The 27,487-nt window shown below is 35.3% G+C and overlaps 2 protein-coding genes across 3 annotated transcripts; one reads left to right on the top strand and one right to left on the bottom strand.

The window, feature by feature from the left end:
* Nucleotides 1-1,124: 1,124 nt before the first annotated feature.
* LOC117324999 (vesicle transport through interaction with t-SNAREs homolog 1A-like) lies at nt 1,125-13,175 on the bottom strand. 2 transcript variants are annotated; one of them, XM_033880878.1, is made up of 8 exons: nt 13,025-13,175; nt 10,986-11,044; nt 10,587-10,697; nt 7,218-7,292; nt 5,465-5,549; nt 5,077-5,147; nt 4,803-4,864; nt 1,125-2,378 (listed from the first exon to the last, which is right to left on the bottom strand). In XM_033880878.1, the coding sequence occupies exons 1-8, from the start codon at nt 13,116-13,118 to the stop codon at nt 2,357-2,359; spliced, it is 579 nt and encodes a 192-aa protein (XP_033736769.1). In that variant the 5' UTR covers nt 13,119-13,175; the 3' UTR covers nt 1,125-2,356. The 2 variants fall into 2 exon arrangements, with proteins under 2 accessions (XP_033736769.1, XP_033736762.1); XM_033880871.1 differs by having other exon boundaries at nt 1,125-2,497; nt 13,025-13,170.
* LOC117325014 (60S ribosomal protein L34-like) lies at nt 13,176-18,666 on the top strand. Its single transcript, XM_033880891.1, has 6 exons — nt 13,176-13,211; nt 13,696-13,760; nt 14,101-14,114; nt 14,477-14,556; nt 15,663-15,766; nt 18,567-18,666. Exons 2-6 carry the CDS (start codon nt 13,696-13,698, stop codon nt 18,643-18,645), a joined length of 342 nt encoding a protein of 113 aa, XP_033736782.1. The 5' UTR covers nt 13,176-13,211; the 3' UTR covers nt 18,646-18,666.
* Nucleotides 18,667-27,487: the final 8,821 nt, after the last annotated feature.

Below are 27,487 nucleotides of genomic sequence, written 5' to 3'. Positions count from 1 at the left end.
TACTGGGGCTTAATGTACATCCTCGGCCCCAGCAATAGTGCCATTTTCAAGCAACCCTACTCTAACATAAAACTATTATTATATCTAGCAGCTATGTCTATGAACCCAGCACTCTACAAGTATGTAGCTTTAATTTCTTCATGCTTTTATTTTTTCAATTTATCACACTACATGCAAGTATGAGATTCCATCATTACTTTATTTCAGTATCAACACCAGAAAAAATAAACTTACTTAGAATAGAATTTTTTTGCAACTGTATGTTACACCTGTTTATATAATTATATGAAAGTTAAGTTGGTGATTCGAAATTCATTCAGTTTCCAATACCTTACAATCATGAAAAATTTTGGTATATTCTTCAAACCAGTGAAAAATATCATTATGACCATTGTTCAATTTCCTTTTATTTCATTTTAAGGAAGGAAAAAATAGAAAATAAGGCCATGCATCAAACAAGAGGCCCAGGGGGCCTGTATCGCTCACCTGGTTTCATGAGATATGAAACAAGAATGATGCTTAAGTATATTTGTCGCTGGTATTGCTATGTCAATATATATCATAAGCATTTTATATGGGTACATGTACATTGGTTTTATTTTAATACTAAAAATGCCAAAAAGTGCATTAATCCATGAAATGAAATTGACTTTTGGCGCGACCCCATAGGGACGCTTCCACACAAATGTGAGTGATATCCATTGCTTAGTTTCAGAGAAGATCTTGTTTAGACTAATTGACCCCTTTTGACCCTGCCCTCTGCCCCCTGGGGGGTCAGCTCCTTCCTTTATACAATTTTGAATCCCTACCCCAATAGGATGATACCAGTCAAACCATTGCTAAGTTTCAGAGAGTTTAAATCAATTTAGCCAAATTGACCCCTTTTGGCCCCACCCCTCAGCCCCCTGGCGGCCCGGGTCAACCCCAACATTTGTACAATTTTGAATCCTCACCCCATAACCATGCTACCATACAAATGTGAGTAATATCCATTGCTTAGTTTCAGAGAAGAAGTTGTTTAAACAAATTGACCAATTTTGGCCCCGCCCCTCAGGCCCCTTGGGGGTCAGTCTCACCATTTGTACAATTATGAATCCCCACCCCATGGGGATGCTACCAGGCAAATATGAGCGATATCCATTGCTTAGTTTCAGAGCAGAAGTCGTTTATATCAATTCTGCAAAACTTCGGACCAGGTGAGCTAAAAAGCATAGAAATCAGAGTATTCAGCATTTCCTATTGTTACCTTACAAGGTTTTTTTGCAAAATTATGATAAATATGTATGTGATTCAAAACTGCTAAAGGTGTAGCAAAATATCCCTCGATAACCACTTAATATTCTACCAACACTTAATTTACATCTTAACCGAAAACATATTTCAATGTGGTAAATAGAAAATATCTCTCCGATTGATCAATACCAAAAGTTACATCATAACTAGAGATAACATAAAAATATCACTCTGATTGATCAATACCAACAGTTATATCATAACTAGTGATGATATCAAAATATCTCTCTGATTGATCAATACCAACAGTTATATATATCATAACTAGTGATGATATCAAAATATCTCTCTGATTGATCAATACCAAGTTATATCATAACTAGAGATGATATAAAAATATCTCTCTGATTGATCAATACCAAGTTATATCATAACTAGTGATGATATCAAAATATCTCTCTGATTGATCAATACCAACAGTTATATCATAACTAGTGATGATATCAAAATATCTCTCTGATAGATCAATACCAACAGTTATATCATAACTAGTGATGATATCAAAATATCTCTCTGATTGATCAATACCAACAGTTATATCATAACTAGTGATGATATCAAAATATCTCTCTGATTGATCAATACCAACAGTTATATCATAACTAGTGATGATATCAAAATATCTCTCTGATTGATCAATACCAACAGTTATATCATAACTAGTGATGATATCAAAATATCTCTCTGATTGATCAATACCAACAGTTATATCATAACTAGAGATGATATCAAAATATCACTCTGATAGATCAATACAAACAGTCATATCATAACTAGTGATGATATAAGCAGTGATAAACAATTATTAAATTGATCATTCTTAATATTTTACTGTTAAAAATGTAATAAATATATTATCAAATTAATATTGAGTATTGAAGCAACTAAGACCCCTAATTTGTCCAGCAGTGTTTGTAGATATGTAGAATTTACGCCATTACTCTGTCTACTTCTTGATCTGAAGAATTCTCCTTAATGTTGTACAGCATCAATCATGTGTGTCCCCGATGATAAAAGGTCTGTTGACAGCATTTCCCTCAGAATCCCATCAATATTGCCACTGTCATGATCCCACAAGTTTTATTCTATAAAAGTCAAGGACCACCATCAAGAGTTTCTTTTCACAATGAAATATATAGCTAATCCTATCACCAAAAGTAATATTGCACAAATAATCACCAACATCAATCTGTTCTGTATAATCCTGAAACATGAATATAAAGTTATGCATTAATATTTATAAAAAAATTATCAAAGACATTATTTCAGCTACATCTAGAGACATATCCGTGTTAACACATCTGCCTGTATTAGCTATTGTGTATACTTATAATGGTCCTGATCCGTGTTAACACATCTGCCTGTATTAGCTTTTGTGTATACTTATTATGGTCCTGATCCGTGTTAACACATCTGCCTGTATTAGCTATTGTGTATACTTATTATGGTCCTGATCCGTGTTAACACATCTGCCTGTATTAGCTATTGTGTATACTTATAATGGTCCTGATCCGTGTTAACACATCTACCTGTATTAGCTATTGTGTATACTTATAATGGTCCTGATCCGTGTTAACACATCTGCCTGTATTAGCTACGGTATTGTGTATACTTATTAAGGTCCTGATCCGTGTAAACACATCTGCCTGTATTAGCTATTGTGTATACTTATTATGGTCCTGATCAGTGTTAACACATCTGCCTGTATTAGCTATTGTGTATACTTATTATGGTCCTGATCCGTGTTAACACATCTGCCTGTATTAGCTATTGTGTATACTTATTATGGTCCTGATCCGTGTTAACACATCTGCCTGTATTAGCTATTGTGTATACTTATTATGGTCCTGATCCGTGTTAACACATCTGCCTGTATTAGCTATTGTGTATACTTATTATGGTCCTGATCCGTGTTAACACATCTGCCTGTATTAGCTATTGTGTATACTTATTATGGTCCTGATCCGTGTTAACACATCTGCCTGTATTAGCTATTGTGTATACTTATTATGGTCCTGATCAATGACCTGGATGTTAAGGTCACTGCGGTGATCTAGATATCGTATAATGTACACTGTCGGTGGATTATAAAAGGTTATATCTTTAAAACTTTGGACATCAACAAGAGATCCTACAGGGACATTGAATCTTTATTGGTTGTATGTAAGACTGGTATTATCAATCTGATAAAAGGAAAACCTCCATATGAAATCAAAGAAAGATCTAAGAAGAAATTTCTGAGGAATAGAAATAGTAAACTTAAATTGTCAAAATTTGAGATGGCTGCCTGTTAGCCATTTTCCCCCCGATCAGATTCAAAATCAAATGAACACTACAGACCAAGGGGAAACTACATGTGAAGTTTGAAAAATATTCTTCTTGTATTTCTAAAGAACAAGTGATAACAAATCTCAATTTTCAAAATGCAACTTGGCTATCTGTCAGACATTTTGTTTTCCAGATCAAAATCAAAATTGAATAATATATATATATGTAAATACACTGCACACTGACTGACTACTTACCATCTCATCACCCGAGATAGTATGAATGTACATGCAAATATATATACATATACACTGTACACTGACTGTGATTACTTACCATCATATAGACCCAGACAGTACATACACTGTACACTGACTGTGATTACTTACCATCATATAGACCCAGACAGTACATACACTGTACACTGACTGTGATTACTTACCATCATATAGACCCAGACAGTACATACACTGTACACTGACTGTGATTACTTACCATCATATAGACCCAGACAGTACATACACTGTACACTGACTGTGATTACTTACCATCATATAGACCCAGACAGTACATACACTGTACACTGACTGTGATTACTTACCATCTTATAGACCCAGACAGTACATACACTGTACACTGACTGTGATTACTTACCATCATATAGACCCAGACAGTACATACACTGTACACTGACTGTGATTACTTACCATCATATAGACCCAGACAGTACATACACTGTACACTGACTGTGATTACTTACCATCATATAGACCCAGACAGTACATACACTGTACACTGACTGTGATTACTTACCATCTTATAGACCCAGACAGTACATACACTGTACACTGACTGTGATTACTTACCATCTTATAGACCCAGACAGTACATACACTGTACACTGACTGTGATTACTTACCATCATATAGACCCAGACAGTACATACACTGTACACTGACTGTGATTGTACTTACCATCTTATAGACCCAGACAGTACATACACTGTACACTGACTGTGATTACTTACCATCATATAGACCCAGACAGTACATACACTGTACACTGACTGTGATTACTTACCATCATATAGACCCAGACAGTACATACACTGTACACTGACTGTGATTACTTACCATCATATAGACCCAGACAGTACATACACTGTACACTGACTGTGATTACTTACCATCATATAGACCCAGACAGTACACACACTGTACACTGACTGTGATTGTACTTACCTTCTCATCATCCCAGATAAGACACGAGAACTTTTTCCGAGACTGCTATTCATTTCTTCAAGCTGGAAATAAAGTATGATGTTGCTAGTTGATAGTCACAATGTCTTCGTCTTTGTCAATCATTTATCATCTCTATGTAATATCAACATCACATTATGCTGGATTTAAGACATGATTATAGCATTTCTGTTTACTTACCATATAGACTTTACACTTAACAATGATACTAACCTCAGAACTTAGGACCTTATAGTATAGAATGAGATATACTCACCCTATTTCTTGATCGCTGTATAGTCTGTCTTTGACCACTTAGGTCCTGTAAAACTTGGGCACCCATTTCCTCTGGAACACAAATAATCAAGTAGAATTTCAAACACTTGTCACCAATATATATATATAATGAAAACAAAAGTAGCAGAAACTATAAACTTTCTATAAGTTCATTATTCAAATGAAAACTTAGTGACTATTGTATCTCCAAACCAAACATGAAATAAAGTATCGCCCCAGTATGTGTATGTTATGTGAAACAGAAATAATTCATTTCTATTTATAACTTATGTAATAAGAGCATTTTCTTTCTGTTGGTCCAATGTTACACCAGGCCGCAAATTTCAGCAATTCTTTTGAAACACTATTTCTTGCAAAAAGTTGCATACCAGTCTCCAGAGCAATTCTGTATCCATGATCCAACCGCCGTGAAGAACGATCCAGGGAATCTGTGTTGTCCAAAAGTCTTTTTCTCTGTAAATGGTACAATTGGCAGAGACAAGTTAACAAGTGTTAGACAGAGATTAAGTGTGAAATTGGGAATCACTAAATGTGATGATACAATTGACATATATCAAAACATTTGTACCATTATACTCATATATAACAGAAGATCCCAGAGAGATCTTGGTCCCCACCAATGAGTTATCTTGATTGGTTCTTGGAGAGACTGATCATCATGACATTTTTCTATACTTTTATCTTCTTTCTCCTTTTTATACTTTTATCTTCTTTCTCCTTTTTCTCTTAGCAGTTTGATGGCAAGGAGAATCTATATATGAACACTTAGAAAGATCTAGGAAGGACTTTCTGAGAAAGAGTAATAACAAATTCCAACTGTTAAAGATATCTATACTTGTTGGCTATTGTTTGTTTTCCTGTTCAGTCTTAAAATTCAGCATGCAAAAGTTGGGAACAAATAGGGAGGCGACATTATCGATACACAATTTTGTTATTCTTCTCTAAAAGAATGCTTTTATGGCCAATATTCGTCAAAATTTGCTCATTTGTTCGTGACTTTTGGCAGTAGTAATTTTAAGAAACACGAATTACACATAAATGTACATTTAATTTGTAGCTGTATATCTAGTATGTCCTGTTTTGTCAGTATAGTAAATTCTAAGCAATCTCCAAAAGGTTCCTTAATTTTATTTCTACTTTTACCAGAAAGAACCAAATGAACCTCAACATTAATTTTTGTGTGGACTCAGGTCACCTGAACCTTTGACCCAGTAACCCTGATCTATAGTTAGTCATCTCATTGTATATTCCGACTAACTGTACTTCATAACAAGAGATCCTAGAGGGATCTTGGCACCAACTAGAGAATGGTTCTATGTCAGAATGATCTTCTCTACTTTTCTCTTCTTTCTTTTTTTCACTTAATAATCTGATAATATAAACAAGTGGAAGTTTAAGAAATATCCCTCCAGTACCTTTCAAGAAATAATGATAACAAACTTCAATTCTCAAAATCCAAGATGGCCAGTTGGCCATTTTGATTTGATCATCTGGTCAAAACTCATCTGATCAAAAAATCTAAATTGAATTGGCACAACTTGGGATCAAGGGGAACATAGACATCAAATTTGAAGAATATATCCCTCTTGTACTTTTCAAGAAATAGTGATAAGATTACTAAGGATTGTTTACGGACATAACAAAATATAATCAGTGATAAGATACAAAATTTGACATTGACCTTTGACCCAGTGATCTTGACCAATGACTTAATTGCAGTGTGCCAATTTGACTATAAACTATGCCATCTTGCAATTCAATTGAGATTAAATAAAGATCTTGAATTAATTTCTCAAAATCTAAGGTTCTTTACCCCAAACTACACCAAAATTTATATAATCAATAGGGTGTTTTGAGATGTCCATACTACAATGAAACTTATTCTGTGTTTGGTTTGAATACAACTGATACTTTTTGAGAAACTGAGCCAAACACAAAGCTTGCATGAATGGTGGATGCAGCATAATGGCATAAGCTCACAGGACCAGAGTTAACGAAAGGCAGACTTTGTCGAATCTATAATAACAAAATCCCTAGTTAGACAAAATATGCTGGTAATGGTTTTTTTTTTTTTTTAATTGTATTCTCTTTATCATAATGACTATATAAGGGCTGTGTTACCTGATCCTCAGACTCATGTGTGTCATCTCCTAGAAGCTCATCTCGACTGCTATCTATACCAAGTTTAGCTCGCCGCTGTAAATAGAATATAATCATATATTATCAGACACCTTCTTACGTTTACAAGATATAGGTTTTTCAACAAATTTAAAGGGCACAGAATGTCAAGGAAGCAAGCAAAGTGTTCAGCCTAAAATAAAATATTTGTAGGAAACCATTTATTAATATTGACACTTATCTGATTGATCAAGACAACACATATGCCTCTACATTCATATCCTATATATATAGCTTATATACACTGACCAGGATGTCAACACTTCATCTAAAGTATTACTAATTACACCGACCAGAACACTGTTTATTGATAGGAATACTAATTACACTGACCAGAACACTGTTTATTGATAGGATTATTAATTACACTGACCGGGACACTGTTTATTGATAGGATTATTAATTACACTGACCGAGACAGTGTTTATTGATAGGATTACTAATTACACTGACCGGGACAGTGTTTATTGATTGGATTATTAATTACACTGACAGGGACAGTGTTTATTGATTGGATTATTAATTACACTGACAGGGACACTGTTTATTGATAGGATTATTAATTACACCGACCGGGACACTGTTTATTGATCGGATTATTAATTACACTGACCAGGACACCGTTTATTGATAGGATTATTAATTACACTGACCGGGACACTGTTTATTGATAGGATTATTAATTACACTGACAGGGACACTGTTTATTGATAGGATTATCAATTACACCGACCGGGACACTGTTTATTGATAGGATTATTAATTACGATTATTAATTACACTGACCGGAACACTGTTTATTGATAGAATTATTAATTACACTGACTGGGATACTGTTTATTAATAGGATTATTAATTATACTGACCAGGACACTGTTTATTGATAGGATTACTAATTACACCGACCGGGACACTGTTTATTGATAGGATTATTAATTACACTGACCGGGACACTGCTTATTGATAGGATTATTAATTACACTGACCGGGACACTGTTTATTGATAGGCTTATTAATTACACTGACCAGGACACTGTTTATTGATAGGATTATTAATTACACTGACCGGACACTGTTTATTGATAGGATTATTAATTACACTGACCGGGACAGTGTTTATTGATAGGATTACTAATTACACTGACTGGGACACTGTTTATTGATAGGATTATTAATTACAACGACCGGGACACTGTTTATTGATAGGATTATTAATTACACTGACTGGGACACAGTTTATTGATAGGATTATTAATTATACTGACCAGGACACTGTTTATTGATAGGATTACTAATTACACCGACCGGGACACTGTTTATTGATAGGATTATTAATTACACTGACCGGGACACTGCTTATTGATAGGATTATTAATTACACTGACCGGGACACTGTTTATTGATAGGCTTATTATTTACACTGACCAGGACACTGTTTATTGATAGGCTTATTAATTACACTGACCGGGACACTGTTTATTGATAGGATTATTAATTACACTGACCAGGACACCGTTTATTGATAGGATTATTAATTACACCGACCGGGACACTGTTTATTGATAGGATTATTAATTACACTGACCGGTACACTGTTTATTGATAGAATTATTAATTACACTGACCGGGATACTGTTTATTAATAGGATTATTAATTATACTGACCGGGACACTGTTTATTGATAGGCTTATTAATTACACTGACCGGACACTGTTTATTGATAGGATTATTAATTACACCGACCGGGACAGTGTTTATTGATAGGATTACTAATTACACTGACTTGGACACTGTTTATTGATAGGATTATTAATTACACCGACCGGGACACAGTTTATTGATAGGATTATTAATTACACTGACTGGGACACTGTTTATTGATAGGATTATTAATTACACTGACAGGGACACAGTTTATTGATAGGATATTTATTACACTGACCGGGACAGTGTTTATTGATAGGATTATCAAATACACTGACCGGGACAGTGTTTATTGATAGGATTATTAATTACACTGACCGGGACAGTTTATTGATAGGATTATTAATTACACTGACCAGGACAGTTTTTATTGATAGGATATTTATTACACTGACCGGACACTGTTATTGATAGGATTATCAAATACACTGACCGGCACAGTGTTTATTGATAGGATATTAATTACACCAACTAGGACACCGTTTATTGATATGATTATCAATTACACTGACTGGGACACTGTTTATTGATAGGATTACTATTAGGTTATTTAGAGGCTAACTAAGATAACCTGTGCATGCCCCTATTTCTGAAATTCAGAATGGCTGGAATATGTGTTGTTCATAATAAAGAGAATTTAGTCATAAGTTTTGTTGAAATCAGTCCACAAGGTTTGGAAGAGTTGTCTGAACAATAAAAACCTGTTAATAGTGACCAGTTACCATGGTAACAAAAACTTGGAATTTAAACAGCTGCGTGCACATGCACATCTGCACATGTTCCCTAACATTCCCGTGAAGTTTTGTGAAAACTGGTTCACAAGTTTAGGAGGAGTTGTCCGGACAAGAAAAACCTATGAATAGTGACCAGTAACCATGACAACCAAAATTTTGGAATTTAAACAGCTACATGAACATCTACACATGGTCCTCTCTATTTGTGTGAAGTGTCATTGGAATCAGTCCACCAGTTTAGGAGTTGTCTCGAAAAGATGTGTCTACAGACAGACAACCTGACTCCAGTATACCCCCCAACTTCGTTGCGTAGGTATAATTAGACTGACCAGGAAAATATTTATTGATAGGATTTCTAATAAGACTGACAGGAAAACATTTATTGATAGGATTACTAATTAGACTAACCAGAAAAACATTTATTGATAGGATTACTAATTAGACTAACCAGAAAAACATTTATTGATAGCATTTACTAATTAGACTAACCAGAAAAACATTTATTGATAGGATTTACTAATAAGACTAACCAGAAAAACATATACTGATAGGATTACTAATTAGACTAACCAGAAAAACATTTATTGATAGGATTACTAATTAGACTAACCAGAAAAACATTTATTGATAGCATTTACTAATTAGACTAACCAGAAAAACATATACTGATAGGATTACTAATTAGACTAACCAGAAAAACATTTATTGATAGGATTACTAATTAGACTAACCAGAAAAACATTTATTGATAGGATTTCTAACCTTACACTGACCAGTGTTTCCTTTTGTGTTTTATTTTCCTGTTTCTCTCAAAAATTATATGTGTATATATTATAAAAGATGTCCTGTGTAATTATCATCTGATGAACTCACTGTGTCGGTCTGTAGTTTTCCAAGCTCAGTTTTATAACTTTTGACACGAGTCTGATACTTCTGTTTATCTCTTGATGGTAAATCTTTCACCTCCAACTCCATCTGTTCCAGCTTCAAAAGAAGTTCAATCACTGATTACTGATGACAGATCAATAGAGCTCTGTTAATATAAAACCTACAACTTTTATCTATCACATTGTTTTAATTCAATAACAATATCATTTTCCTATGTTTACATTTTTAAAATGTACACAATAGTGAAAATCAAATGTATTGGATAGTGACCAAAATAGGGGCCATATTTATGGTAAAAGAAACGGATTAGTAAATACATGTATTGGAAAATTCTGTTAGATCAATTTTAAAACACATAAATTCAGATTTTATATATATACTTACCAGTTCGGACACCTCATCAAACAGTTTGTCAACCTGTCTGATGTATTTTTGCTTCTCAGCTGAAATAAAGTAGGTGTACAGGGTATAATCTTGTGACATTATAACTTAAAATATGGTATTATTGAACTTAAAAAAAAAATCAATATTCAGCAATCTGTATAGGTAAAACCCCAAAACTATTTTTCACAGGAAATACTCATCTACCCCAGTAATCTTCACTATCTGTACTGGAGTATGTAAAGAGTATTAAGATAGCTATAGGATGTAAGAATGATGTATTAATCGCATGGGGTGGCATTAAGATGCTTTTTGGATCATCTTTATGAACTTGTATTTTGGTACATCAAAGCTTTATACTAGACTAATATATGACAATCATGATCCGTCAATAGTGACGATGAAACAGCAACCAACAATCACTTATAATCAATATTGGTTGCAGATATGGCCAAATCTTTGTTTCCTGTTTCCTTTTACATCATAATTTTTTAATGAAGCACAGTACTAGTTAAACTGTTAAAGTATCTATTATCTTCCCGTAACTTTGTAACCCTGATAAAGATAATAAACAAGAGGCCCATGGGGCCGTTATCACTCATCTGGTTGGATTTAAAATATAACCAAATGTTCAAATAATGTTCATGTTCAATTCGTTAATATGTAGCTTTATCAAATTGTCAATCTCGAACAATGCCATATATGGTTATAGTGTGGGGATCCCAACTGCTTTACAGAGATAATGGAATCCAGATTGACTCTCTTAAGGGTGTGAAAAGACCGCAGGGATTGTTTTTACAACATGATTGTGTTTTAACTAAGTCCCTTAGGGTGGGGAAAGACCCTTGGGCCTATTTTTACATCAGAATTGTGTTTATCCCTTAATGTCCAGCAATGCTATACATGGTTATGGTATGGAGGGTCACAGCAAAATCTGTTCCCCTTTCCCCAAGGATGCCACTAGATCTGAGCAAATTGGGTTCAAATCCATTCATAACTTTATGACTAGTAGCGATTTAAAGAAATTACCTCTATTTCCCCTATTTGACCCACCGCTCTGGCCCCTTGGGGGTCAGAATCATCATTTATGCAAAATCTGTTCCCCTTCCCCCAAGGATGTTTCTGACCAAATTGGGTTTAAATCGGGGGATCTATTCATAACTTTATGACTAGTAGTGATTTAAAGGAATTACAACTAATTTACATATTGGGCCCCACCCCTTTGGCCCCTTGGAAGTTAGAGTCACCTTTTATGCAAAATCTATTCCCCTTCTCCCAAGGATGTTTCCTGTCGTAGTTGTACTCGATGAATATTTGTAATATGTGCACAATTTGTATCATCAAATAGTCGACTTCCACTATGATCATGTCAGGATATTTGGCCAACTATCACTGTGCCATTGAAACATTCTTTTTTAATAACATCAATGAGGCGCAGCAGTATAAGCATTTCTGGCTAGGCGATTGGGTACAGTAGATCGTGAGTTCAAGGCCCAGTCTTGATCAGGGCACGAGTCATAAAGTTGTCTTCCTTCATCAATGGTGTTACTATGTTATATATCAAATAATTAGCACAATGTATCATATGCACTATGTGTTGGTGATCTGAAGATATTTTCGGGGGGGGGGGGGGGTCCCATGCAAGCCAATTTATATGTAGCAATTCTTGTATGTTGAATACTTTAAGTATAATTTGAAAATATTTCCCCCATCGAAATTACCTACATGTGACGTTACTGTACACATGTACATTTTTTTATGTAAGTTTTCGGACATGACGGGTATCTCGCATTCATTACCATGAATCCTAAAACGGAAAGGATACGACAACTTCATGTAGTTTGTTTGTTCTGTCAAACATGTACCATACTGTTAAATGTTTGTATTTAAGTACAGAAATTAAAATATAAGTGCATTATTAAGGCCGATAGCCTAGTAGATATTGCCGGAGTGATTCACCGGCGTTGGTACAAGAAATTTTACACCATTCATAATCCGTAAGACAGGCAAAAACATGTTTCTTCACAGTACTGTTTACTTACCTCCATGTGTATTTGATATTTTACTAATATTGTGAGTAATATCAGCTGTCAGGCTGGAATATTGTTGCTCGTACGATTCGATCAGTGACGCCATTCTGTCATTTTCATATGCTATAGTAAACTGCAGAGGGTTCCCGATCAAAATAAACCAAACTTCCGGTCGTCCTTTCTTCCGGCCACCATCAAGGTGCGTTGAACGTGATTATGTCTGTAACAAAAATCGCTTGCATCCGTCCTTATATGTTCGCAATTTTATGATTTTAAGATAAAATTTATTGAACAAATATATTCAAGAAACTTCAGCGAGTGTTATTTTTTCAATGACGCGCGTAATTTGATCAAAAATATTCATCAATCGGATTGTTTTGACAAGGAAAGATGTTTGTTTCTTTTACATTTATACGAGTTTACGGTTAAGTTTCACAAATCCAGTTGGCTATTTTCTGAATTAAGACATTTGTCCGGATGAAAATATATAATCAAACAGTGACTCAAATTCATTCGGAACCAAAAGTTGGAAAATATATTCAGTGATTTCCATGGGTATGGGCCATATATGCACAGAAATTTTCAAAATGCTGTAAAGGGCCATACATTGACTTCCCATGATTTCTGCATCCCTGTGCCCATCTTAAGATCATAATGATTTCAAAACACATTTTCCTTCATAGATGGTTCAGCGACTTACATTTCGCCGACGCTTGTCTTACAACACCAACAGCAACCGCAGGAGAGTGTGAGTACCTCTAACTTGCATTAAAGAAAGGAAGGGGTGAAATCCCCGACCCCACACCCCACCCTACCCACATGTTTTAAAAGTTATCTTGAGCATAGCTTCATATTGACTATTACCTCTAAACATCCTATTTAATATAAATGATTTCATTGAAATTTGTCATGTCTCCTTGGCAGGGGATCTAAATGACTGTCCTTGTTAAATTTGGTAATGAATTTTTTCAAATCAACTTTTTTAGTGGAAATGCTTTCTTTTTCATGTGAGAATAAATATCTTGCATAGATGAAAATTTATTTAAGGTATAACTTATTTTTTATTTCATTCGATGACCTCTGCACAGATCAAAGACTCCCGGTAAGTCAGAAGAAAAAGAAAAAATAATTGCATGCCGTGAAAACGAAATACTAGTGCTGGATTAGTTTACATAGTGGGACAGTCACAACAATTCAAATTATTTAATTTATTACTGTATTCAGGAATCTTGGTGGTACTAGGGACTTGAAATGGTAAAGAATATTGGTCCTTGAATTTATTGATTTAGTTCAGTACAGAAAAGTTAATGCAGACATTATTTATGCATAATCATTGTAACAGATCTGAAGTGCACACAAATATGTATATGAATTCATAAAATGTAATAAAATGATTAAGAAGTTAATCCAATATTTTAAGAACAACAACGCTATAACTTATAATGTTGATCATCTACATTTCAGGTGGTAAGCTGGTATACTTATACACAAAGAAGCTTGGAAGCATCCCAAAATGTGGTGGTTGCAAAATCAAGTTACATGGGGTGAGTGTATTGTATAATTGTATATTTTTGAGAATGAATGCAGCATGAATTTATTCTTGGGAATTCTACAATTTCTTTGTGAAAGTGGAGAGGATATGGCAATTTTTAAGGGATATTCTGCACAACCTGGGAAGGGTTGTTAAAAAATATATATATATTGATTATTTCATCATTTAACCCTTACCACGCTGTCCTGTATTACTATATGCATAACCGCTGCATTCTTTTTGACCAATTGGTCATTAGTTATGTATGATGGTCACTCTGCAATAACTTTTTTATTTGTTTTCACAGTGAAAAATGCCTTGTAGAAAAATCATTTGTTAGATCCTCCTCTTTACATTAGTTTAAATTTTAATGACAATTGATGTATATTTACCTGTGCAGACAGGTAAAAGAAATTAAAAGGTAAGAAAATAGTGTGGAAAATCGAATAACTTCTCATAACTTAACCGTTTACTTAATCAATACAAAAGAAAAAACAAACTAAGAAATAGAAAATTAACTATTCATTTAAAGTTGAACATATATGTGTTGAAATAGAGATTATAGTATACAATTTTACAGGGGAAAATGAATTTGTAATTAAGAAGTTTTATAAACTTCCGGCCATCACCATCAATCTCTTCTCTGACAAACCTTTTTGTTTACTCAGCTAAGATATGCCACATGTTAATCAAACAATAAATTAAAGAAATCTAGGGGCTATGGGTTGTCAGGATGATCTTTAATTGGACCAGTGGGGCTTTAACTGGCTCCCAATCATCCCCCTCCCACCCATTTCTGTATTAGCCAGGTCATGATCTCTTGGGACTTGAAATGTGTGTTGAACCCATGTCAACCACCTGTGGTAGTAAAATCTTGCATAGCCAGACCAATTTTCATGTCTACATCTATCTGAACTATGTACAGAAATAGACTGGCTTTTAATGTAGATTTATAAACAAAAGTTTTGGCACAGAAAAATAAATGCGGAGTAGCTAGTGCTGACCTAAAAACCATGACCAGTAGCCCTGGGAATTGGGCTTGTAGAATTTTACACCCTGGAAGACTTCTCTTTCAAAAGATTTATATTTTAAGATTAACTGTGTTTCTTTTGTAAACAGATTACCCCAGCCAGACCTAAGGAGCTCATGTCAATGTCCAAACGCCTCAAGTCTGTAACCAGAGCATATGGTGGATCTAGGTGCCACAAATGTGTAAGAGAAAGGTAAACACAAAATTCTCACTTGATTACAGTAAACTTGAACTTGTATTTTAAATAATCTTCCAAGTATCATCAAGAATACTTCACCATGATCGATCTATAAACAGAACCATCATTTAATCAGTGTGGGAACAATACTAGGCAAATGATTATTAGCTCACCTACCCGAAAGGTAAGTGAGCTTATTAGAGCTGAAACGAATGAATACGAATACGAAACGAATACCAATTCCCCGAATATTCGATTCGTGGAATTGTATTCGAATATTCGGTACGATATTTACAATCCCTTTAGTCCTTTGATCTGAAACATGTACAAACGTTCCATTTGAGTTTGGTAGCATTTCCAGCTAAATCTTAAGCAGAATGTAAGCTATGCTTAGGGGTTTTAACGTACAAAGGTACTTTACATCTAAGATAGCAAATCATCTCCGGGTCAAACTCATTGAAAACGTGTTCAGACGTCAGATTTCCGTTCCAATCCAGCATTCAGTTTAACATAAAATTACATGTATATACAACTATTTTGACATGAATAAGTTCCAAAACGCGTGAATGAAAAGATATAAACATTTTTCTGACATGACATCGTAAATAAGGTACAGTGCTGCTATCTTTCATATCCGAACTGTGTACTGGCAACCATGTGGTGCGCCATATGCATTACGCCAGTGTCTATAAAACGCTTTGAAACAATAGCGACATTCCCGGTTACAAGCGCTCAACCGACAGAGGAAAATTTACCATGTGGATCATGGTCGTTTTATTTCATGTTATTTTGCCAGTACATTGAATGTAGAGCATTTACATACAGACCCAATGTAATGAACGTTGATTTTTTTTTAATTATTTATTGGTCTTATAACGTAAATATTCCTTCTCTTGACATTGACAATATGACAGACACATGTACGTCAATCAGGTAGGCCAACTATTACGTTTTCGTCACTAGGTGAACTTGGTGATTTTTTTTTACGATTGTTAAAGTGAGCTTCCGACTTAGCTCTGGCCATTCTTCAGTTGTATATATCGCTGTTACTTATTTAAAGCTTTTCAGTCGTCTATCCAGCTTAGTAAATCAGAAATAATTACATTTTCTTAAGTGTCGACTGCATACTCCCGAATTTTCGAATACCGTTCAAATAAACCAAACGAATAATCGAATGCCAAAATCTGCTATTCGTTTCAGCTCTAGAGCCTAATATGCTGTGGTGCGTTGTCCTGTTGTCTGGTGGTCACAGAGGTCAATTGGGCCAATAGTATGCTGGAATGAAGGGCTACAAATATTTATTGAATAAACTTAGCCTACTGTTATTTTTATAATTGCAATCGGCCCAAAACTGGTGGGCCGATTGCAATGACACTTCACACAAATAGAGAGGACCATGTGTAGGTGTTCATGTAGCTGTTTCATTCCAAAATTTTGGTTGTCACGGTTACTGGTCACTATTCATAGGTTTTTTTCTTGTCCGGACAACTAAATTTGTGAACCAATTTTCACAAAACTTCACGGGAATGTTAAGGAACATGTGCATGCAGCTGTTTAAATTCCAAAATTTTGGTTGCCATGGTTACTGGTAACTATTCATAGGTTTTTCTTGTCCAGACAACTCCTCCTAAACTTGTGAACCAATTTTTCACAAACCTTTACGGGAATGTTATTGAACATGTGCAGTTAATGGAATGTTAGGGAACATATGCAGTTACGGGAATGTTAGGGAACATGTGCAGTTAAGGGAATGTTAGGGAACATGTGCAGTTACGGGAATGTTAGGGAACATGTGCAGTTACGGGAATGTTAGGGAACATGTGCAGTTAAGGGAATGTTAGGGAACGTGTGCAGTTACGGGAATGTTAGGGAACATGTGCAGTTAATGGAATGTTAGGGAACGTGCAAATGTTTAATTGCCACCTACCTACTGTACCTGGCATGTTGGAGAAACTTTGTCAGGAAGACCTATAATCATTGTGCTTCATCTTTCATCGTCCATAAACTTTTCACATTTCCAACTTCTCAAATTCCATCAGACAGATTCAGCTAAAACACATGAAAAAGATCCAGAGATAGTCCTGACCTAGTGTTAGTATTTTTCTGGTCAGTCAGAAAACCAACATGGTCACCATCATGAAAATCACTTTTTAAACTTCTTCTCCAGACATTACGATTCAATTCAAACTTGCCTGAAATGATTCCAAGAAGTTTGACCATAGCCAACATACAGTATTGCATCGTTGTCAGTACTACAATACTGCTACTGAATCTTTGAAGTCTAAGGACTGTTAAGGCTCATAAGCTTCTTGTATCTGATGTATTCAAATGGCCCCATGTCCATCATCCATCCACAAACAATGCTTGTTATCACTAAAATAAAATCCAAAACTTTACATGTAGGTTCCACTTTTTTCCAAGTTGTACCTTTTTAGTTTGTAGTCTGATCACGAAAACAAAATGGAGCCATTGTGGCAGTTAAAGCTTATTATCGTTATTTCTTGAATTATTTCTGAATCTTGATATGTAGGTTCCCTTAGTACAGAAAAGATCAGCATTACAAAGATCCAATAAAGATCATAAGATGGTGGGTACAAAGATCCCTCTTGAGATTTCTTGTCCTGTCTATGTTGAACATGGAACTTTAGAGGAAAGAAATGCCACAATATTTGCATATGTTTGGACAAATTAGTGTTGAATACAGGATTATCACAAAATCATCACTTTCATTGTCGTTTTTGAGTTATGTTCAACAGTCATTAGTTTCCCTTTGTTCATTTGAATTAAACTAAAGTGTGTAATTTTATACTTTCAGGATTGTGCGTGCTTTCCTAATTGAAGAACAGAAGATTGTTGTCCGTGTTTTGAAGGCGCAGGAGGCAGCTAAAAAATAAACAAGGGTGTTGTAGACAATATGTGTGAATTCAGTGTTTTATGTGGAATGTTTGGTTTTGTCTATGAGACAGTAGGTTCCCCCTCATTACACACATTGAAGGCCGGTTTAAAAGAATGTCCTTGACCTACATTCAAGGTCACAGGTCAAGTACATTGTATGCTCAAATCTTGTCCAAAATTTCTCCATATAACCCAAGAGGTCTAGAGACTTGAAATTGGGCCTATGGCACACTGGGGCGAGATGCTACCAAATTGATCAAATGAATAATCTTGACCTGCATTCTAGGTCACAGGGCCAAATGCACTCAAATCTTTTAAACAACTATTGCTAACCAAGAGGTTCAGAAACCTAATACTGGGTCTGTAACATGCAGGGATGAAGGCTATGTATATCAAATTTGTTCAAATGAATGACCTTTATCTATTTTCAAGGTTACAATGGTCAAATGTGTTAAAAATCTTGAATCGTAAAAATAAGCCAAGAGGCTTGATAATGGCCCAGCAGTATGCTGAAATGAAGGGCTACATAATTTATTTGAATGAATAAACCTAGCCTACACTGATATTTGAATCGAGTGGTAATTAGCTCAAGTGATTAAGATCAATCTAAATCTCAAAGCAGGCAAGTGATTCAGGCCCATTGGGCATCTTGTAAGAACTATGCGATGGATTTTCGATTGCCATTCCTTCTGTCCATCTAAACCGTCCTTGTTATCGCTATTTCTAACCATCGTCTTCATATTCAAGTTCCCCTTTGTCCGAAGTTGTGCTTAAACCTAATGGCAGCCATGTCGATATTTCTAATGCTATTAAAATGTATGTAGTTAAGATATGTTTAAGTACCAAATTGATATTTCTCGAATTTCATGGATGTTCCCCTTGGTTCTTAGTTGTGCAGGTTTAATTATCGAAAAACAAAATGGTTGACAGCAGCCATCTAAAATGTATAAATGTATGGTTTTGGCACATGAAGATTGTAATAACATTGTCGGGAGAATTAATATTTTCGATGTCATTTGTGGTCGACAGCACTAAATCCAATAGAAACAAGTCCTGAATGATATCCTGCTGCGTTACGGTTCGAACTGGCGAGCTCTCGCTATCTCAGCGGACACCCTACCACTAGTCTAAAGGGAGTTCTTGCTTAGTAAGGCCTTGCATCACAACTCGTTGAGCCTCGAGGATTGGGGAAAACGAGGCTTTTAACGGCCCTGCTCCTAGGATGGATAAAAGGGAATTCCTATCCAATAGAATTTAGAGAGTGAAAGTAAGCAATCGGGGAATCAACAGAGTCCAGTCTACCAATCATTTCCAGAGGTCAACCTGTTTAGACCAATTACTAATCAATATTCTTCAATATACATCTCCGACAAAACTGTCAACATAATCAAACTCATAAAGTTTCACTTTTATATTTATATGTGGGTTTACATTATACCGTATTTGACCTAATAAGGGCGCCCCTACCTTTTTTTCAAGGAAATAAATCTTTGACTGAGTGTCAAAAAGGTGTTCAAAAGTAATAATTCATGTGAAATATTTTGCTACTTTATGTGTTCAATTTTCTTCAGCAAATTAAGTAACTGGAACACATGTTTTCGCCACATTTTGTGTATTCCTACAGGCTACGGATGACATGTCAGTGCAAAGAGCACCCAAAACTAAACACACATACAAATAATAACTTACCATCTTTATTTGAAGATAAAGTAAACACTTCATTCTTGTTGATAAATAACTTTTGTTCAGAACAGAAAGCTAGTAAAAGACATTGTAAATCAATTATAAGGTCAAAGAAAACGATGTCTGATAAGATCTGGGAAATCACCTGTTTCTATAAATAGAACAAAGGAACACACGTTCTCTGGTCTAAAGATCAGCTGGCATGGTTTACAAGTTTACAGGAGTATTCAAGTGATGTTTAAGCTTAATATATGATAATGAATAGATATCTTCATCTGGAATATTTTTATGACTGAATATTTTACCGTTTCCACAACCTTGGGTATTCTGCTATAAGGTATAGTCTGTTTCATATAACTAATCTTAATAAGGGCGCCCCCACTGTCAATTACCCGCGCCCTGCGCCCTTATTAGGTCAAATACGGTAATACATAATGTATGATGTATATGTGCGTTTACGTTATAATAATTAATTTTTCTTTGTTTTCATGGTAAATACTCAAATGTGATTGATCGAAAAATTCTTTTCATTCTTCTATGAAAGAAATCCGAGAATGGCGCGGAAAATGTGACGTCACAATACGACAATTGACGTTGCGTATTGATTTGAGAAAAAGAATCCCATTTAAAACCAGTAAAATTGTACATAAAACATGTTTTAAATTAGAAAATCATTTTCAAAAATTAATTATAGCGTTGATGTCAATTTTTTTTTTTAGTTTCATGGGGGTATGAAATAAATTTTGTTTGCAAACTTCTGTAAGAATCTGCTACGCTTAAATGCTTAAATATATAAGGTATGGTTATATATGGGTTCACATTATAATAAATGATGTACGGTAAACCTCCGATTAATTCGAACACGCGGATAGTTCGAACACACATTTTTTTCTAGAAAAACAATAATTTTTAGCTCGTCTCTTCGAAGAAGAGTGAGAGCTTATGTTGTCACTCCGGCGTCGGCGTTGGTTTTCCAAATGTTAAATTTTTGGTGCAAGTGGTGAAAGGCATAGTAATTTATGGTAGTATGGTCCCTGTGGGGGTCAAACTATCCCCAGCCGGAGTTAAACTAAAAGATTTTTTTGGGAAAAAACCAGAATTTTTTAAATTTTTGGACTTAGAATATTTGTGCGTTAAGTTTTTGGTGCAAGTGTTGAAAGGTATTAATACTTGTACTAGGGTGCTGATAATTGGCAATAGAGTCCCTCTGGGGTTAAACTATCCCATGCCGGAGTTAAACTAATTTAAAAAGATTTTTTGGGAAAAAAAACAGAATTTTAAATTTTTTGGACTCTGCTGATATTTGGCAATAGAGTCCCTATCGAGTAAGACAATCCCTTCCTAGAGTAAAACTTTAAAAAAAAAAATGGATTTTTTCTTTTTAAATCTGTGTTTTTTTTGTTTTTGTTTTGAAATCTTTGGACTTTGTGTTAAGTTTATATTGTGAGTGTTGAAAGGCATAGTAATACATGGTATTAGGTTCCCTGTGGGGGTTAAACTTTCCCTTTCCTGAGTTAAACTGAAATATTTTTTTGTGGAAAAAACACATTTTTTAAAAATTTTCGTGCAAATGTTGAAAGCTTTTTAACACATCACTTTATGATTGTACTAGGGTGCTGATATTTGGTAAAAGAGTCCCTATGGAGTTACACTATCCTTTCTTGGGGTGAAACTGAATATAAAACAATATGAAAACGTCACAATAGACAATTTATACTGGTCCACATTTTTCAAGGGAGACAACTCTCATTAGGATATGTTGTCAAAAAATTGAAGAAATATTACAAAATTACATTTGTGTTTAATATCTTCATTTAATCTACAACAGCATAGCTTGTCTCCCAAATGTTTTTCAATAAATAATTTATATATATATAAATTGGTATGGTTTTGAAAATTGCATAAATTCACAAAACATAATCTGATCAAGTAAACAATATAAATATTTTATTAATGCAATTTGCGAAACCATTCCAATTAATATATTTTAATTATTTATTGACAAACATTTGCGAGACGAGCTATGCTGTTCTCCAACAGCTCTTGTTTAGCTAGTAATAGTTCGAACTCTGGCTGTTTATAACTGACACCATTTCGGATAGTTCGAACTTGTCAAATGAACAACGTAAAGTAAGATTTTTTTCGGCAAACTCCATTGAAAGCTCGCGACGACTTTGCCCAGAACAAATGCCAAGATTTAAATTTGATCAGTAAGCACGTTTAGGTTATTAGATTGTATGCGTGATCATAAGAATGCGTCTGTGATTTAATATATGCCACATATTTTAGCGTTAATTCAGTTTTTTTACATTGCAAAATACACACGAGACAGCCGATTGCAAATTTAGGCCCCGACAATGTATAGCGTATGTGGGTTACATTATAATGTATGATGTAGATGTGGGTTTACGTTATAGTATATTAGGTATGTGTGGGTAACATATTCTATGGAGCGCTATCGCGCTAACCATAAATGTATGATACAATGGAAAATTGTTTAGGACTTTCTGAAAAATGGAAAATTGTTGGGACTTGTCTTTGCTGACCCACAATTGAAATTCAATGAGCATAGATATACTTCTGAAATGGTGTCACAGAAATAAGTACAACCAATGGATTGATAATAGGGACATTCAAATACAAATTCCTTGATTTTGATACTACATGTATATAAAATCCCTCGTATGACCTCATTTCTCAACTAGACTAAACGTCCAGTCATTGACGAGCCACTAAAAAGGAACTCCTTCCGGGGGTAAAACAAGGGAAATCTATCCGCTACCATTCCGAAATGGCGTGTTACAACTATTGTTATCACGGAAGGGATCGATATGATGGACATGGAGGATAAATTACATGTGGACACAAGGACACAAATCTTCAGATGAAGGACAACAACTAGAACATGGAGAATTCATACGTCACTGTGACAGGGTTCATGGAACCTGTGGCTCACCATGCCCAATAAAGTCTTCTACATCGTCTCAAAGTGCTGTAGCTTGTCATGAAACCATTGGAATATTTTAAAATCCATTTGAATATCGGCAAATAATAGAACTGTAAATATATATATCATTGGATACAGTGTTACTTGAACATACATAACGTCAGGAGGTTAGTAACCAAAGGTGTCAACACTAGGGTCTAAATGTTTTCGAAAGGGGGGGGGGGGGGGGGGGGTCCAGTAATTTAGTGATAATGCGAGCGCCATATGCGCAAGCCGATTTTTTTTTGGCGAAGGGTCTGGGGGCAGCGCCCTGGTAGGGGGTTCCGCTGGAAAATGAATATAGCAAATTTGCAATCATTCGGGATCGTTTTCTAGAGAGTAAGTTGCACGAATTCATCGATGCATTTAAAGTTATAGCTGACGTGACTTTTATGTGCGAGAATAATATCGAAAGTTTGTAACTTGCTCGTGTAGAGAAAGTTATTGACTTTTCGTTAATACACCATATTTATAAAGTCAACATGGACTAAAACAAAAATAAAAGACTTTTAAAACATTTTTTTTTCGCTAACGGATCAGAAATCGATCGCAGTGTGTTGCGCGTGTGTGACCGTTTATGTATATTAAGCTTCAACTTTTGACCATATTATTTTTCGATTTGATTAAAACATGTTTTATTTGTATCAATATATACAAAAGGATTGGGCAAAGGCTTTCGAACTTATATGAAGCCATTTCCCAATTATATATATGTTTTTTAGATCTACCCACAAATGACAATCACAACATGGGATCATCACGAGCATACATTAGAGAAAATTAATTGCATTACTTTCTGTGAAATTAAGATATGAACAGCATCCATTTCCAATTTGTTTTCTTGTTTAGGCAGCCGTAGAGATATCGTCAAGAAATATTAAAAACATCTTTCCAAGGCGCGGATCCAGGATTTTCGAAGGGGGGGGGGGGGGGGGTCCAGTAATTTAGTGATAATGCGAGAGCCATAGGCACGAGCCGAATTTTTTTGGGGGGTCTGCGAGGGGTCTGGGGCCGCCAAGGCATTTTTAAGGCTATAAAAATATTTTCCTCCCCCTCCCCAGGACCCCCACCCCCCTGGATCCGCTAGTGTTGTGGCAGTAAGGGCACAGGTGTGAAATGCGTGCCCCGTCAGCGTTCCTGTATAGTCGAGCCTTCTTAAGATATTTTCTTGGAATTTGCCTCCAAATCTAAACCGGAATATGTCATTCCAACTAATTGCCTACCCATGTAATTGTTTGTTTTACCCCAAACAAGTACAAATAGACCAAAGTTATATACGACACCCCAACGACGGCCCATAATCCTTGACAATATACTTTCAGAGGGAATTCTTTTAGTCAAGCGATTTCCCTAAAATACGTTGTCTGTAAGAGCAAAGGCTGGCCCACTGTCTCTAGAATATTAAGATTATAAATAAAATTGAGCTTTATGATTTTGGTCCCTAGGATATGTCGGATTCTGATCCTACGTTTCAAATTAGGGGCAGGCAGTTCTTAACAAAAAACTTCGGGTCCGGTGGCCAGTCTAGTAAGAGCAGTACATCCATATGACTTATGGTCATGGTGTTTCGACCTTCCGTTGTCCGTCATACGCCGTGAATAAACTTGTCACATTTCAAACGTCTCCTTTAATCGGTCGAATTTAATTCTACCTGCCTTGAATGATATCCTGAGATATCTGACCTTGTGTTGTAACGGTCCGAAGTCCAAGATGGCAGCCATGACCACCATCTTGAAAACCAAATTTTGAAACTTCTCCGGTTCCGCTGGCGCAATTCAGCTGAAAGTTGGTATTCATTTTATCACTTATACAAGCTCGTAACTAATAGACAATCCAGAAAAAAAAATAGGAAAAAAAACAAGAAAAACAACAACGGGGAACAGAAATTGAGCGCAAAACCCGATCTTTATGCAAAGGAAGTCGACAAAGTGTTGCTATTTTTCGGTCTCAAAAAACTTTTACACGACAGCTTGTAAAAGTTTTAACATATTTTATTGCAAATAAAAACTTATAAAAGAACTGGACACAAGTTTTCACAACTTATCACAGTCCTTTTCTTGTACCATTGTTTTCCTGAACAATGCCTATACTATTTTAAACTTCTTCTCAAGTTTCACCAATCGGAACCATCTCTGATTTAATTAATTAACACAAACAGACCAAATTGTATTGCGAAAATTTGTTATTTAATTCGGGTGTCAGTGATGTACATAACATTGTGTCTTTTCAATTAAGAATTCATATCTCTGTTATGAAACAACCCATGGGAACATATCACAGTTTTAAACACTTTGCTATAGAAAACTTCCACTAAGACCTACAAAAGGCCACCCTTGATGAAACAGATATACAAGTACAACCATTTCAACAATACACGTACTGACATAGTAAACAAACATGCACCAATGAAAAAGAGGAAACCCAGATTAAACGAAGCTCCATTAATGAACAAGAAACTCGGACAAGAAATATATCGCATGGAAATGCTACACAACAAATACAAAACAAAACTGGGAACAGTACAGGAAACAAAGGAATAAGGTCACAAAACTCAGAAAGAAATCAATCACACTACTTCATTGACAGATGCACAGGAGTACAAAACAACAAAATCTTTTGGAATACCATCAAACCCTATATCGCCAATAAAGGCTGCCAGAATACCACCAAACCCTTCATCACCAATAAAGGCTGTCAGAATACCATCAAACCCTATATCGCCAATAAAGGCTGCCAGAATACCACCAAACCCTTCATCACCAATAAAGGCTGCCAGAATACCACCAAACCCTTCATCACCAATAAAGGCTGTCAGAATACCACCAAACCCTTCATCACCAATAAAGGCTGTCAGAATACCACCAAACCCTATATCACCAATAAAGGCTGCCAGAATACCACCAAACCCTTCATCACCAATAAAGGCTGCCAGAATACCATCAAACCCTATATCACCAATAAAGGCTGCCAGAATACCATCAAACCCTATATCACCAATAAAGGCTGCCAGAATACCATCAAACCCTATATCACCAATAAAGGCTGCCAGAATACCACCAAACCCTTCATCACCAATAAAGGCAGTCAGAATCAAGTAGACATTGTCTTGGAAGAACAGGAAAATACAGTGAATGACCAGACTAACGTAGATAACATATTAAATAACGTTTTTTTTTGTAAATGTAGCGAAAGACATGGGGTCTCACAGCCCCCAATATATGACACGCAACCCAGTCTACATACTTCATAAACAAACAAAATTAATCCTAAAAAGCTACAGGTTATGACAACATATCACCCCTACATCATCGAACCAGTTACTACACATGTAAATCTCTCTCTAAACACATCAACATTCCCAGATACACTGAAAACAGTACATGACCCGTACACGAAAAGAACGGACCACTTGACAAGAGAAACTACAGACCGATAAGTATACTCCCAGCACTTTCCAATGTCTTTGAAAGAACCATACATTCCCAAATCAGTTACTTCTTTGATGGTGTCTTTCATCCATACGTGTCTGCTTTCAGAGTTGGATCACAGGCGCTTTTAATTGCATAGAAAATGTGATTTTCAATCTTTTTTTTATATGACAGTGGTATGTGTTATCTGTTAAGTACACCTAAGTGCACCTTAAGAGACCAAACAAACTCACAATATATCATTCTTTTCGGTCAGAAGCACCTAAAATCTGGAATGCCCTACCAGACCTCTTCAGAACAACAACTTCACTCACACATATATATTCAAATCGTTGACAAACAGCTGACATGGGCCAGAATGCAAGTGCAACACATGCAGACAAAACATATACAATCTAGACACTCACATAATATCATGATCAGATGGTCATTTCTTTCAAAATAAATTAAACTCATTGGTAATATCAGAGACCTACTAGTATATATTGCAATAGTGCTATATTTAAAGAGGTAACTACTTTAATAGTAATATATCTCCAAACAATTATTTTCTGCAAATTATCTGTTTTTATAAAGTTTTAAGTACCATAACTGAAATTTCATTGATCAGGGTGAAATGCCATTTGATATTTTTCTTCCGAATACCATTATCAAACTATATGCATGCAACAGTGATCAAGACGTACAAGTTTGTCCGTGTCCGGCTCCTATATTCCGCAGCTTGCTCGACGACACGTCAACGAA

Source organism: Pecten maximus, chromosome 1 (assembly GCF_902652985.1).
Source record: "Pecten maximus chromosome 1, xPecMax1.1, whole genome shotgun sequence".
NCBI classification, from domain to species: Eukaryota; Metazoa; Mollusca; class Bivalvia; order Pectinida; family Pectinidae; genus Pecten; species Pecten maximus.
Note: the sequence above shows the minus strand (reverse complement) of the source record. Positions and strands in the feature narration are given on the sequence as shown.

Excerpts from the sequence above, each read along its gene's own strand:
- LOC117325014 (XM_033880891.1), top strand. The coding sequence starts at position 13,696 with ATGGTTCAGCGACTTACATTTCGCCGACGCTTGTCTTACAACACCAAC. Across the intron at positions 14,557-15,662 it reads GCAAAATCAAGTTACATGGG|ATTACCCCAGCCAGACCTAA; the intron begins GTGAGTGTATTG and ends TTTTGTAAACAG. Across the intron at positions 15,767-18,566 it reads CACAAATGTGTAAGAGAAAG|GATTGTGCGTGCTTTCCTAA; the intron begins GTAAACACAAAA and ends TTATACTTTCAG.
- LOC117324999 (XM_033880871.1), bottom strand. The coding sequence starts at position 13,118 with ATGGCGTCACTGATCGAATCGTACGAGCAACAATATTCCAGCCTGACA. Across the intron at positions 5,550-7,217 it reads CACATGAGTCTGAGGATCAG|AGAAAAAGACTTTTGGACAA; the intron begins GTAACACAGCCC and ends TACCATTTACAG. Across the intron at positions 5,148-5,464 it reads CAGAATTGCTCTGGAGACTG|AGGAAATGGGTGCCCAAGTT; the intron begins GTATGCAACTTT and ends TTTGTGTTCCAG.